Source organism: Sparassis crispa, assembly GCF_003851025.1.
Source record: "Sparassis crispa DNA, contig_000006F, whole genome shotgun sequence".
In the NCBI taxonomy this organism is placed as follows: Eukaryota; Fungi; Basidiomycota; class Agaricomycetes; order Polyporales; family Sparassidaceae; genus Sparassis; species Sparassis crispa.
Genome location: NW_020939753.1, coordinates 1,650,173 through 1,664,613, shown reverse-complemented (window position 1 = coordinate 1,664,613; position 14,441 = coordinate 1,650,173). Strand labels below are relative to the sequence as shown.

The window sequence follows — 14,441 nt, the reverse complement described above, 5'->3', positions numbered from 1 at the left end:
GATTAGGCGCCGGTGGACTGTCAATTTGGCGGCGATCAGCCTTTCTTCTTCTGAGATGGCCGTGAGGTCATGGGGCGGGGATGTACAGGAGTAACTGTGGACGATGACGATGCTGAGGCGTTCTCAGTGGGGAGCAATCGAGAAGGGGCATTTGGACTCATGCTGATGCATGCTCAGACAGTGGAGAGCGGCAAGGTGTTGCGTTAGTGCAATAGCAGGAGCAGTATCATATATACCTTTCGGCCCAGGGATGTTTAATTTTCTGTAGTCATTTGCAGATTTCCAGGTAATTTGATATCGAGGACATTGGCCCGGGACGGACTAGGCAGGAGGGACTGTAAACGGACTGTAATTCCACGTGTGACCGATGTGACAGGACCGTCAATCTGGCGGAGGAAGAAAGGCTGATCGCCGCCAAATTGACAGTCCACCGGCGCCTAATCCTGGAAACGTCACGCGTGAGCCGAACAAGCCGAACGGCGCCGAGAAGGACCCCGTGAACTGGAGGCCGCGACATGAAGGGCAGGGCGTGAGGGGTGCACGAGAGGGAGCAGCAAAAAGAGACCACGGCGGGAGGGCGCGCGGTGTGCACGTCGAATATATCCGTCCTTTTTCCGGGCAAGGGAGGGCCAGGAAGGAGGGGCGCGTCCAGTAGGGAGGGTCAGGGAGAACAAGACAAGCGCCCTGGTGTTGGCATCGCCCAAAGGGGGAGGCCCCGCAAGCGCCCCGCTGGACTGTAAACGTGCCCGCCAGGACTGTAAATCTGGCGACCCGAAGCAAGCTGGGCTGGGGGCTGAATCTCGCGGGGAATCACGCTGCGGCCCCCCACGAACGCGCGACTGACCGACAGATTTACAGTCCACAAATTTACATCCCCTCGGCGAGCTCCCCGGCATCAACTCCCGGCGCTACCTCCCACCAGCGGTGCCGCTGTCCCCTCGCCGTCTCCTGCAGGCTGGACTCTCTACGCATCGCCCTATGCAGCAACGATGCCGCGTACCCATCTATTTTTACTCGTCTTTCGCGTGCTCATCGATGAGGCTCCCGCTGCCCTGCCCAGTCTCGAGCACCGCCCCGCGCTGCGCGCTGTCACCTCAACCGGGTCCTCGACCTGTCCTCACCGTGCCGACGCACCTGCCTCCGACAACGACTTGAGTCTCGTGGGAACGTGCTCAACATGGGCGTGAATGGCCTTTGGGAGGTACGTCCATCGCTGTACCTTGGTAGCAACGCGATCTCACACATGCGTCCGTGTTGCCCAGCTTCTGAAGCCCACTCGAGAGGAAACATCCCTCAAGCTGCTCGCCTTGCGTGACAGATTCGAAGGCCGTCCCGGCGAGCGGCTGTATCGGCTTGGTATTGACACAAGGTATGTCCCTCCCCATGCTCAAATGTGAGTGGGTATCTCACACGAGGTTGCCGGTAGCATCTGGTTCCATCAACTTCAGGAACAGTTCGTGGCCAGGCACGCCAACTCAAGTGAAAACCTGGAGTTGCGCAGCCTGCTCCACCGCCTCGCAAGACTGCTCAAGCTACCCGTGCGCCCCCTTTTCGTCTTCGATGGACCGGGCCGACCTGCACACAAATGCTCCCGCAAGGTCGTCGGGATGCACTGGATGGTCGGAAACACACAGAAGCTCCTCGATGCATTTGGGTACGAGTGGCGCATGGTATGTATTTTGTGCTCTCCGCGCTGGCACTACTGACCCTCGCACTGTTTTCTGCCCAGGCCCCTGGTGAAGCTGAGGCTGAGCTGGCTAAGCTGAACCAGCTCGGCATTGTCGACGCCATTCTGACGGACGATAGCGATGCACTCATTTTTGGCGCCCGCACCGTGATCAGAAAGTGAGTCTCACCTTCCCACCTGCGGCCGATTTTACCCTAATCGGTCCCTCTTCCAGTTACAAAGTGGACGCGGAGGATGAGGTGCATGCCTTTTAGCAATGCACTATCAATGCACACAGCGCGATTTCGCTCTCGCGCGGCGGCCTGGTCCTTGTCGCACTTCTCTGCAGAGGTGACTATGATGAGGTGAGTATGGCGATGCTCATGTGTTTCGCCTTACATCTGACCATCCACACTCTCTGTGTGTCCATTTAGAATGGCTTGCGTCGATGCGGGCCTCAGACTGCCCTCGCAATCATGCGCTATGGACTTGGCGAGTCGCTCTGTGATGCTGCCATGGTGCTCGGCAACAACAAGACCGAACTGTCCGCATTCCTGTCTGGTTGGCGTGACAGGCTGCGGTCCATCCTTAGCACTGATCCCGACAATCACCTTGGCCACCATCACATCGCACTGTCAAACTCAGTCCCTGACTTGTTCCCTGATGTCGCTGTGCTCCGAGCATACCTCAGCCCCTCAACATCAGCAAATATCCCGCACCTCCCAGCTCATCCCCTGCCTGTTGACCTGGCAAAGCTCAGCACCTTCTGCGAGCTGCACTTTGGCTGGAGAACAAAGTCGGGGATCATCAAGCATGTCCGCGAGTGGCTGTGGCCTGGTATGGCCCTCAAACTCCTTGTCGCTGAAGCAGTCGCCTATGACCGGCGACACCAGAAACAGGTGAGCGGGAGTCTATAAGAGTGGACATTTTCTGACGCCTCCTCTACATAGGGTGCACACTCCACTCTCGCAGCACCACCGTTGGAGGTCTGGCTGCAACCTGATCACTCCACGGACCAGGATAATGTCCGTGTGATAGCAATCGACTGCAGTTCTGCTGACATTGCCATCTCCAACCTCTTTGGTGTACGACTGTCTCCTCACCCGTCGGGCACGCAACAACTGAACTACAGTGCGAGGCCTCTGAAGCTCTGGGTTCCTTCGACAATAGTTCATCATGCGCGTGCCTGTTCCTGTGGCGTAGACCCATCAACATTCTCTGATGTCATCAACCTGACCACCAGTGATGATGATGATGATGATGTGGAGCAGCAGGAAGTCATCTCTCTGATAATGGATGACCCAGTTGTTATTGATCTCACCATTGATGATAATTGATGCTTCTTCTTCCCACTGTACTAGTATCTGCATGGTGATTGATTATGTATTATAGCTGAAAGCTTTCGTATTGTACAGTTATGCCAGTTGGGCCAGAACAAATAAAATAAAATATCTCTTTTCCTTTTGAATGCACAAACACAGCTGCATGTCTGTTGGCACCCTTGACTGCACTGTGTTAAGCGCATGGACAGGTGCGACCACAGGCTGTGCAAGGATCGCTCTCCGCACGTTTTGGATTGAAATAGTTTGACGCTCGAGCATCGGAGTGTCAGTCCAAGACAGGAGGTATTTGAATATTGTTCCCGGGTTGTCAAAGTCTTCTGCCCATCCATCCCAGGTGCAGATGTGCTGCAGTGGCCAGCGGAGCACCATTGCAAGGTACTGGCAACCACCACAGCGAAATGAATGTGTGCCATATGGTCGAGGATCAACCTTGATGTCACAGAGGTTGTTGCGGAAGCACTCGAGGAAGGCATCATTTGACTAAGATAAATGCCATACCAGTAAGTCTGCCCAACATGATTGAAGATGGAAACACTGACCATTGCATCACCTGCATTGACACTCACCCCATCCTGCCCAATGCGCTTGCAGAAGACATAACCCTGTGGCTCAATGCCTAGTTCCCTACATATCACCCACCACTGTGCGAATGCTTGCACTGGACACATCCAGGGCCGTGTTGTATCCGGATACAAATAGAAGGGTGCGATGCCTGATTACTACTATCAAACCACATCAAACAGTGCAGAACACAAGTAAGCTGCTCACCTCCATTTTGAGCTGTCTTGCAAAAGGGAAGGTCAAGACGCACACGAGAGGTGCCGTCACATGTCTCAAGATGTACATCACTCCACATGATCCTGAGTGCCTCGTCATACTGCAGAAGACACAGCATGGAGACAACATAGAGAAGGTGCAGCATTTGCCTCACCCTCCATCCAGCCCACTGCTCGGGTTGCTCCGCCTTTCGTTTTCAGCTCACAGGTGCATACTGCTCTTGTGGGAACTCAATATTGAAGGCCCACAGCATCCTCATCGTCTCTTGGTCAATAGCACGTGCGCTCATCACAATCTCCCCTCCACGAATCTGTGTATAGCTATGGTCTCAGCACTGGGTACATGTTGACGTGGAGTACACACCTTATGCCATCGCAGACTGACCATGTACTGCGAGACGATCACAGACAATGATGGATTCCCAGTGTACTCTCCCGGCTTGAGTGGATTCTCAATCCACTGCTGAGTACCCAGCCCATAATGGTGTCCGAACTTATGACTGATGGCAGCACGCATCTTCTGAGCAGTTCCATAGGTAACACGGGCAATGGACGGGTCCTTCAGTTTTCCAGTGCGCACATCCAACTCGTCTGCCCTGAAATTGTTGGCAACGATCTTGGTCCCTTCAATGCTCAGTGGATGAGTGTAGTTCACTTACTTATTCATGATCCAGATAGCAATCCACATTGGAAAATCACTCGGAATGTTCGGGTACAGATTGTCAACATCTTCGGGCTCCTCAACATACCCAAGTTCAGCACAGAACTCGGTGAACTGTGTCCAATTTCTGCAGAGGAAATATGAGTCCAGGATCTTGATCTTCGAGTCACATGAGACTCACCTTCGGTACTCGTTCTGTGTGTTTTCCAAAATAACATGAGCAGAAGCCTTTTTCAGATTCTCAACGAGATTCTCCTTGCTAGCAGATAGCTTCTGTTTCTTGTGAACAGGATCGGGCTCTCGCAGATAATGAGAGTCAGCATCCAGACGATTGTCAACATCCATAGCTTGCTCCATGGACTCTTGCTCCTCAATCTGCTCATCAACTACTTCTTGGAAGCAGACCATCTGAGCCTCCAGTAGGCATGCTGCAGCACCAGGCAGCTGCTGAAGATGCTGTGGATCCATGAGGTGAGGGATGAACTGCTGCTGTCAGATGTAAGATAGTTATGAGTTGTATGTAGCTGAACAAGGTGGGTCGGCTCTGACAGTGCAGACCGATCGCCATACATATGATCGACTGCACGCACATGGATCAGTTTTGTTCCATGGCTCGTACCACTCTACAATATGGCTCCCCATACTAATAAAAATTCTTCCACTCATTCTCATGAATCAGAACCCGAGACCGAGATTTTGAAGCTGCCGCTGCCTGGGCAGACTCTCCGAGAAGGAGACCATCAACTCCAGCTGACCGAGGTCACTATGTGAGTACATGACGGAATCAACAAATTTCCGAGAGATTTAGCAGCTATAAATACCCACCAGCACCGGTAACACACCTACCAACAAGATTTTGAAACAGCATCTTGCACAGTATGGGCTGCCAGTGAGTGGGAACAGAAGAGTGCTTCGAACCCGTCTCTGAGACTTTGCCAATGATCCCGAGCAATGGGCGGGGTGAGTCCTGAATCTCGATCTGCAGCACTGTCTATGTGACTGATCTTTTCGTGCAGGTTGTTTCAGGCAAGTCGGAAGCGCAAGAGGGGTGACTACACAGGCTCCCGAGTGAACAAACACTCCTCGAAGCGGATCGTGACCCTCTTCGGAGAGAGGGAACCTGTCGTGGAGTATCCGAGTAAGAGAAGTGGAGATATATGCATACCTCAGCCTTTGCAGCACTCTGTCGTTGCGCATAATGACACTTGGGTACGTTGCAGACTTTCGGCTCGTGATAATGAACTAACGCCGCAATCTTGCAGTCTGATGCTGTGCTTGGGGACACTGCCACCAGCAGAAGACAAGAATGAGAGCGTGCCGCAACCCCTAGTCTAGATTCCGCACGACCGGTTGCACCGTCAGCCAGGGAGGGCTCAACTGTTGCAAGAAATAACGAGAGCCCACAGGATGTTGATGACGTCGAGATAGAGGGCATAGAGGGCATAGAACAGGAGCACCAGGTAGGTTCTCCCTTCGAAATCATGATACTGTACCGCTGTGCTGAACCCAAGTTGCCAATTGTGTGCAGCTGGTTCCTATCAGACAGGTCCGGCGTGAGTTTCACCGGTTCGAGCGATCCATGTTGGGCAAAATTGCAAACGTGATTGGTACAAGGATCCCCCCTGCTCCGCCGCATGTGCAGACTCTTCCTGTCTGCCATGCTCCCATTCTCGTCCCTTCCAGACCGGTCGTTAACATTCAGCAGCCGACAATTCCATGGAATCCAAGTTCTGCGCCCCTTTATGCCTCCAATCTTACTCCTCTGCCGGCTCCCTCCGCAACTCCTCAAGCCGCACTTTCTCAGAATTGCAAGGTTGTCAATCTTGGTGGCGAAGACTTCGCATTCGACAAGACTCAAGTGCCGGATCCGCCCAGTATCCACTTCTCCGATGACATTCCGAGGCTCTTCCGAGAGTGGCACTCCTCCACCGTGCTCCGAATTCCCATCAACACCGGATGCAGTATCCCCATCAAGTACTGGGACCTCTTCTACAAGAAGAAGAGCAGTGTGCCTGGCAAGGAGAAGGCATGGGGCCGAGTGAGGATGAAATGGGGGAACTGGAAGGTATGTTGCATTCCCACTTATCCCTCTTCCTCCACTGACCCCTTTCGGAAGTTTATTGTCGAGGAGCGTGATGAGCTCGGCTCCGACGACGCATTCTGGGACGTCTACAGCAACGAGAATGGAGAGCGGCTGCGCTATCAGCAAATCCTCGACAAGCTCAAGGCAAGACGGGCGGATCGGAGTGCTTGCAATGCTGCCGCCGCTCGCTCGTATTTCGATGGGAATCTTGAACGAGCGGATGCGAATGGTGCATTCTGATACCACAAGCGTGGCGTGTGGTACACGCACTCAAAGGACGCCGACATCGCGAAGCATTGGAGGTCTCTCCTGAAGAACAGCCCGGAGATCGCGCACAGCTGGGCATTGATGCAGGTCATGTCGATGCCCTCTGCAAGCAGCAGCACGAACATGGGCGCGAACGCGCGTGCCGCCGCCTGAGTGGTCGGTTGCGGCGGCGGCTTTCTGACTCCCACTCACCGTCATTTCACGACGCAATGTCACGTGCTGTTCGTCTCTCGTACAGCAGCTCTCCACTCCTTTCCACCGCGGAAATGTTTCCTACTAGCTTATGATCCCGTGAGTTTATTTCGTACCTAGTCTACTACGTGTATATTTGTCTACTTGTAGTACTCTCGCTAATCCTATGCACCGCCCTGTTGGGGCCTTATCTACTGCATCGCGCCGAATGGGGAGCATGCAGTCTGGCTAACCGACCTTCGCGGACGCACCGCGACCTTCGCGTGCGGCGCTCGCATGTCCTCTCATGTCCGACGTCCGTTTTCCTTCCGTTCAGCGAGGCTGGGGACTCGCACCGGCACTCGGTCAGGCGACGCGCGTGGACGGATTAGGCAGAAGGGACTGTAAATGGACTGTAATTCCGCGCGTGACCGGCATGACAGGACCGTCAATCTGGCGGAGGAAGCTCGTCGCGCAGCCGCACGCCTTGGGCTACCAGTACTCCGCCCTGCTCTTGCTCGACGAGCTCCCTCGAGCCACCCCCGCCCTCCCATGCTCCGCAGTATTGGATTATGTTTCATTCTATATGCTAGGCTCAATGCTCTCATCTCCCCCGCAACTTCTTGGCTCGCTGGAGGCCTATGGATGGGTACGGATTTCAGACCTGAACGTCTAAGACGTGGACGTGGGTGCGGGTTGTGTTGTTGAATGTGGACGTATCATGATCAGAAAAGGTGGGTAACTATTTCACCGGCTTGACGTAGGCAACTTACTGGTTCTACCATGTCGGTGTTGCAACACCACACTACATCTAACACGCAGGACCCATTCTACTTACCAACGTTAGGATGCAGGCTTGGCATTTCTGGCAAAGACCTCAACATGCTCCACCCATGATCAAGGTAACATTCAACCTCTGATCGTCTCGCATGCCCTCTATTTGGTGACACTGTACCTGTCCGGTAGCACGACGATCTAGGCTCTGCCAGAGACACCGCTTATTCGAGAGTGCTCCACCTTTGCATGTCGTACCTAGTCTTTTTCTGCCTATGTGTTGATATCGTATACTGATTCTCTTACACAATGCCCGCTTAATACAGCATCATTTGTGTCGCCATCTCGCGCTGGCATGCACCTGAATATGCTGGTCTATTCTAAGTTAGTACATACGCTGACGCTGTGATTGACCGGGAGGAAGATCTATGAAGGGCGGCTCCGATATCGACTGCAGAGGCAGATAATGAGAGGCGACACGACGTGCGCTCCTCATCAGTAAGGTCGCTCCAGCTCGTCAACATGCATCTTCCTGGAGGTACACGTGTGTGAGTGCTTCGCCAGCTCGTGTCTCTCGAATAACTGTTTCTCTATTCATGCGGATGATGTGCTCTGTGTCCCGTGTCACCCGTCGCCAACCTAGCGCTCTGATCGGAAAGTGTGCAATATGCGATCTACGTGCGCTCTGCATGAGGGCCCGATGCTCACTTGTTCTCAGATTCCCGCTACCTTTGGTAGTGGGTCTTGCTGCGTCTTTCGTCATGCCAATTTTGGAGGTCCTGCCCTAAACTATACAAAAGATTGAAAGGTCTACAAAATGCTTTCTAAGCTTTACTAAGTGTGGGATGCTTCATAAGCCTTACGAATCTTTCGCCGCGCATCCTCTACGTCGACTCTGTGTATCGCTCACATTAAATAATTGTCCACATTTATCGCCAACCCTCTGCTTGCTGATAATATTCGTTGCACTGAAATGCCTTCTTCTCACTTCTGGGTGATTATATTGGAATTCCCGCCTTAATTCTGTTTGATTCTTTGGTGGAAAAATCGGCACTGTCATCAATGTCTCCGAGTCTGAATCCGACCAATTCTGCATCATTCCCCGTCCCACACTCAGTTCTATCAATTGCACATCCGCCCACTCCTCCAACCCTCCTGCGGCATTCACCGAGTTCGACGCCTCTCCACCCAAGAATGCCAACGCAGACTGATTGATTCACAACATAACCATCCCACTATCCTATTGTACTCAAATTTTCTGCCAGCTTTACTGTATTGCTCATACCTTCTGCCGGTCCAAATGTAAGCTTTGCCTACCAGATTCATTGTATTATACTCGTATGTACAACATTAATGTACTTACTTATATCTCCTCGCGTTCTAATATGCCAAATATATCTCCTCATCTCCTCGTGCCTCTCCTTCACCCTACAGGTAGCGGGTCCTGCCGTGCTTGCACGGCACTACAGCCTTATTTAAAAGTGTTACAGCCTTTTCTAAGCACGCATGACATGGCCGTGCTTGTCCACACACACCCACTGAGGGCTTATACAGTACTTGTCGCGATCAAGCGTTTCGCAGTTCAGACCTCTTGAATCCATTCTATATATGAAGTCTATTCAAAGGGAACAGAGCAGCTGTATTACCGAAAGGTGCGGGTTACGATTTCTCTGCTATCAATATAACAGGTGACAGCTCCATCCACCCAGTGTCCGAAGGCTATAGGCCGGGCAATCCGCGCAAGCAGTCTCACAGATGAAGGCTCCTGACCGCGTCTACCGCCAGACCTTGTGGATAGCAGCCCCTCTATCGCAGTTTCGGTTCAAAATTTATGTCGTTGCTTTGGCCTGCGGTATCAGAGGTAACTGTGGACATGGTGGGATGAACTGGCGGCACTGTGTGACTTCCTTGATCTGCGCTACATTGACATCGAGGCTATGTGATAGACACTCTGCGATCTCGCGGAGCTCTGGTACGCGCAATGGGACCTAGGAGTGCTCGGCATGTGAGGAGGGGATTAGATTTGCGCGATTTACTGCCTTCACAATATGGATCGTGTCGTGGTCGCAGAGCGAGCGAGCGAGCTGCGGTGCAGTTTTATGAATTTATCCCCGAAATCTTCAATACGCCTCCGAAAGATGCATTACAAAGACCGTTTCCCTGGTGTTACTCCAGCGGTATTACTCTCTCCATGTCCCACAGGCCAAGCTCACCTAGTGTGAGGTCGATTAAGATATGGAACTCAGTACATGTCACGTCCGTGCGACTTGTATCATCTGCAAAGTGCATAGCACACGAGATGATCAATGGTGATAGCTACACATTTAAATCGGGACTTACTATGTGTCACGTTGACGCCGCCGACTCTGTGAAAGGAAGGACGTGAGAGAAGGCGAGGAACTCACAGGGTTTGAAAACAGGAGGACAGTGAGACGCAGCGATTGCCGCAGCTACAGGAGCACAGCAGGCGTCGAAGACCACGCATTGTGCACAGGCATAGAAGCCACGAAACTGGAGTGAAGCTATCAGAGAGGCCTTGAGAAACGTCCGACAAAGCAATTTTGGCCGTACCGAACCTTGAAAGCTTGATAACTCAGTGATCCAATGGGGCAGATGACCGAATAGATGTGCATATATCGCGGCAGCTGCATAGATTCGGAGAGGCCGTGCTCACGCTCCGTTGACCTATCTTGGAGGACTGCGAAGCTTGGGACTAGTGACGATAAACGAAATACGCATACACCATCACGTACACCCGACCACCATCATCTCGGCTTACCCCTATTCCTGATATTTAAGAATATTGCTCTCTACTGCTAAAACAACACTGATGACTATTGTAACGTATACAACATGTTTGCGGAAGATGGCTCCATGTCCAGCATCGACGCACAGCATCCGCTGCTGCCCACCTTTTTGCGCGGATGCCCACTAACGGTCAATGCCCTTATACTGTGGGATAGTGTTTACAGATGGCAGCTATATGTCCAGCATCGATGCACAATGCTCACTACTCCCGCCTGCTTCTAAGGCATGCATTTATTGTGTACCTTCCATGTCCAGTGTCGACGCACAGTGTCCGCTGCTACCCGCCTTTTAGTGCGGATGCCCATCGATGGTGGTGGATGCCCACCGATGGTGGATGCCCTCAGACTGTGAGGAAGTGTTTACCGATGGCTCTATGACCAGCGTCGACGCACAGTGCCCACTGCTCCTGCCTGTGACTGCGGAAGCCAACCAATGGTAGTGGTCTACCTGTCACTCACCTTACCCCTATTTGTGTTGTTCACGAATATCGTCCTCTGCTACTCTGACAACACCGTGGACTATCGTGACATGAGAAGTGTGTTTACAGAACACGATGTTATGGTTTGCTGAAGTATCTCAACAGCATCCATACACAGTACCCGCTGCTCTGGTGGATACCCACCAATGGTGGTGATACCCACCAATGCTTGTGGATGCCCACAATTTGCTGTGGATGCCTGCATATCATGTTCACATGCCGCACCACCCATACACGGACTTGAGGTGGCAACCTTCGTAGTGCGCAGTTCTTTCGCATGCGAGCATTCTCATCCATTGCATTGCTGTTGTTGACCCCTTGTCCGCGAGCCGTCGCGCTACCTGTATACCCCAGCTCGAGAGTCCAGCAGTGTGCATCACTTCCATATTATGCTCCATGTGCACATCATGCATCGGGCATCGTGGTGAGTGTGGTTAAGTATGCACAGTGACTGTGCTGGCATTCTTCATGCAACCTGTAATTACTCTTTCAAATCATGACGTGCAGCTCTCGCTCTTTGCTACATGTGGAAGTGTCACACTTGATGTGTGAACATGCGGCCATGTCCCGCTGGCTTTTTTGCGTATGGTGCAGAATATCTTGCACATCCACGTACAACATCCTAAGTGTTTCACACAACGAAGCATACACTTCTTCCACATATAACAACAGCTGGAGAGCCTACTTAGTCTCATGCATCCTTGATGGATTTCGTGGGACAGTGCTCTTGTTGAAGCAGCTCCCTGAGTTTGGGGTTTTTTCCACTGGGTTTTCCCTTGCCCCCAAATCAACTTCGATGCACTGGGAGCTGTGTAGATGAGTAGGCATTGATCGGAGCAATTTCTGTCCTGGATGTGTTGTATCCTAGGTTTCTGTAGTGTACTGTGCACGGGTACATAGCAGAGGTCTAGGTGCGACAACCCGGCGTTCCTGAATGGGACCAATGCCGGTAATCTACCTACCTACCTACCTACCTACCTCTGCAACAACACCAGATAGCAGATACCCCGCTGCCACGATCCACCCAGACCTCCGGCCGATCACGGCCCTCTAAGGACTCCCTGGCTCGTTGCTAGATGCATCTTCAACGGCTTTAGAGGAATTGAACGAAACGAAATTATCTGGAGGGCTCACCTTCTCCAGCAGTGCTTGCGCCCATGCAACGATCCTGGGCGTACATACAGGTATCGCAGTACTTGTTGGATGCGGTACTTGTTGAGCGCTTTGCAGTGGCGGGGCGGAGCCGTGTGATTGTGACAGGCGCGAGAAGTCACGCGTCCGTGCCATCACGGTGCCAGCGAGCCGTACAGTACTGCCAGTGTACCCGCTCGACTCCATTCCACATAAGTATGCGTTGACCTGTATGTGTCTTCACAGTCGTTCAATGACTTCGCGGTGAGCTCCTTACTACTTGAATCCCTCAGGACCTTCGCAATGTAATACCGACCATACTATATCCCTTCGCTCTGTACCCTCGGCATACGCGTCCTTGACGGCATCCTGTTGAAGCCACAGTTATTATCTGTAGCTCTGTGCCTGAGCCTGTCGACACCCTTCAGCCTGAGTTAGTGACCGCATAATCATCGATTATCCTACGTCCTTCATAGGGCCCACTGTCTGCCGTTTGTCTTTTATGAAGGAGGACTCGGTACTTCGCAGTCGTCCAACACACACGCCTGCTGCGGAATTTCCCGCAGTCTGGTTGGCCCTCGGAAGTGAAACGGTGGACTAGTGGATGTGACTGTAGGAATCGGATGTGGCTGCTCGAGGCGCATCTCAACTATCATTAAGTCAGGGAAGGCTAGTAGTTAGCTGGCCGTCTTGAAATTCGGGTGAGTTTGCAACCCGCGGCATTTAGTGCGGCAGTGGTCATTCTGCATTAATCTTCTCCGACGTTTAGGCAGAATCGTGGAAATGAACTTTCTTGGTGCTCGAAGGTCCATGTGTACTCGGACGTACCTAACTGGAAAGCTCGGCGCATCTCCGTAGTCCTATCCGTAGAGGTCAAGGCGGGTCCCGACCTCGTTGCTTCGGTGCCCTCTACTTAGTACCGGTATGCGAACGCTTGCTCATGCCACGAAGTCCTGCTAGAACGTATGACCATCCGATGACCATCATACCTCCAATCATATTTTCTTTGGACGTTCCTGCTTGGCTGGTCGGATGCTCGTGGCTCCCTGGTGTATGGACTCCATTCTATCAGCTTGTCCTAGCAATACGCACGATAACTCGGTGGCATCACAAGCTACTATTCACCCGCATGCTCCCACAGAGCAGGAAGCAGCTTTGAAAGATTGAACTTGCTGGCGACTCCAATTTGGCTGACGCAGAGGAGGACAAATAGTATGTAGCTGCCGCTCTATTTTGTCTAGGTGTATGAGCACTGATGAGACTGCATCTGTTCCATATCTGGTTCAAATACATAGGTGTACGCTCATACAGCACAATCGCAGAATAACACTTTCAGCAATCATTGCATATGCGATCCCGATGCGTTATGAGCTTCGCAGTGCAATTTGTTCGAAATTCAAGGCTAGCGCAGGATCATCCCTCACGTCCCTCTTCAGCGGATGCGCCAACACACGTCTCTCGCAACGCCGCTCCTCCACTCTCACCATCTGTCCTAGGCGCGAGCTCCTCGATGAATTTGTCCACGGGGTCGCAGGCTTCGTCCACGCCTCGATCAATTCTCGCTCGGATGGAGAGGGCACCATCGAAGTCGACGCAAAAATTAGCGTGTTGAAGGATAAGCTCAGCGGCCAACTTTTGGGGCTACCCGTTCTCGTCGAGACGCGAGTTTCTCTCTCGCTGTTTTATTTTCGAGCCTCGCCGTCAATGACCTCATTGTAACGTCCTGCCAAACCGAACGACCATCGTTTCGAGTCCAACGTGTCCTCGGTGAGTACCCTGGACGTATTCTTCTGTGCCGTAGAAACTGAAACCATGTTTTACAGCGCAGATGGAGCATAATTACTTCAACGTCCGTCTCAACAATCTGATGATTTCTTCAAAAACATCCTCCGCGGCCCGCTCATCTACACTTATCTTCACGTCGTCGATTCATTTTATCGAGCCCTGCCGTGACTGCATCCACGTGATGCGCGACGAGAACACGGGCAAGGTACAGCTGGGCAATCTCGACATTGGCGTGCTATGGACTTGCAGATCAGCGTAAATGTGAAGATACAGGGTAAGCTTCGTCCGTTCCGATGTACCGTCTCTCGATCTCTGACGCTCCTCTCTATTTCGATCCAGGCGTTTGCTGCAGTTTCTCCACACTAGGGAGTAAGGGGTACATCTACGACGTACAGATTGCTTCGCAAGGTCAGAGACTGAGATAAACCAAGGCATATACATACATCTCTGCCACGACTCCAAATAGTGGATACCCCGCCGCGGCGATCCACCCAGAAC

General features: G+C 52.3%; 5 protein-coding genes across 5 annotated transcripts; 4 read left to right on the top strand and 1 right to left on the bottom strand.

Moving 5' to 3' along the window:
- Nucleotides 1-1,177: 1,177 nt before the first annotated feature.
- Nucleotides 1,178-3,003, top strand: SCP_0705680 (Flap endonuclease GEN 1; the record flags this gene model as incomplete). Its single annotated transcript, XM_027760493.1, has 7 exons — nt 1,178-1,201; nt 1,263-1,369; nt 1,427-1,670; nt 1,730-1,845; nt 1,902-1,926; nt 2,101-2,565; nt 2,617-3,003. The coding sequence occupies 7 exons, from the start codon at nt 1,178-1,180 to the stop codon at nt 3,001-3,003; spliced, it is 1,368 nt and encodes a 455-aa protein (XP_027616294.1).
- Nucleotides 3,004-3,982: 979 nt separating this feature from the next.
- SCP_0705670 (hypothetical protein) lies at nt 3,983-4,914 on the bottom strand (the record flags this gene model as incomplete). Its single annotated transcript, XM_027760492.1, has 4 exons — nt 3,983-4,096; nt 4,150-4,381; nt 4,445-4,573; nt 4,628-4,914. The coding sequence occupies 4 exons, from the start codon at nt 4,912-4,914 to the stop codon at nt 3,983-3,985; spliced, it is 762 nt and encodes a 253-aa protein (XP_027616293.1).
- Nucleotides 4,915-5,397: 483 nt separating this feature from the next.
- On the top strand, nt 5,398-5,756 carry SCP_0705660 (hypothetical protein; the record flags this gene model as incomplete). The annotated part of the gene is made up of 3 exons (XM_027760491.1): nt 5,398-5,406; nt 5,473-5,655; nt 5,709-5,756. 3 exons carry the CDS (start codon nt 5,398-5,400, stop codon nt 5,754-5,756), a joined length of 240 nt encoding a protein of 79 aa, XP_027616292.1.
- A 269-nt stretch (nt 5,757-6,025) lies between these two features.
- On the top strand, nt 6,026-6,769 carry SCP_0705650 (hypothetical protein; the record flags this gene model as incomplete). The annotated part of the gene is made up of 2 exons (XM_027760490.1): nt 6,026-6,511; nt 6,563-6,769. 2 exons carry the CDS (start codon nt 6,026-6,028, stop codon nt 6,767-6,769), a joined length of 693 nt encoding a protein of 230 aa, XP_027616291.1.
- A 634-nt stretch (nt 6,770-7,403) lies between these two features.
- SCP_0705640 (hypothetical protein) lies at nt 7,404-7,643 on the top strand (the record flags this gene model as incomplete). The annotated part of the gene is made up of 1 exon (XM_027760489.1): nt 7,404-7,643. The coding sequence occupies one exon, from the start codon at nt 7,404-7,406 to the stop codon at nt 7,641-7,643; it is 240 nt and encodes a 79-aa protein (XP_027616290.1).
- Nucleotides 7,644-14,441: the final 6,798 nt, after the last annotated feature.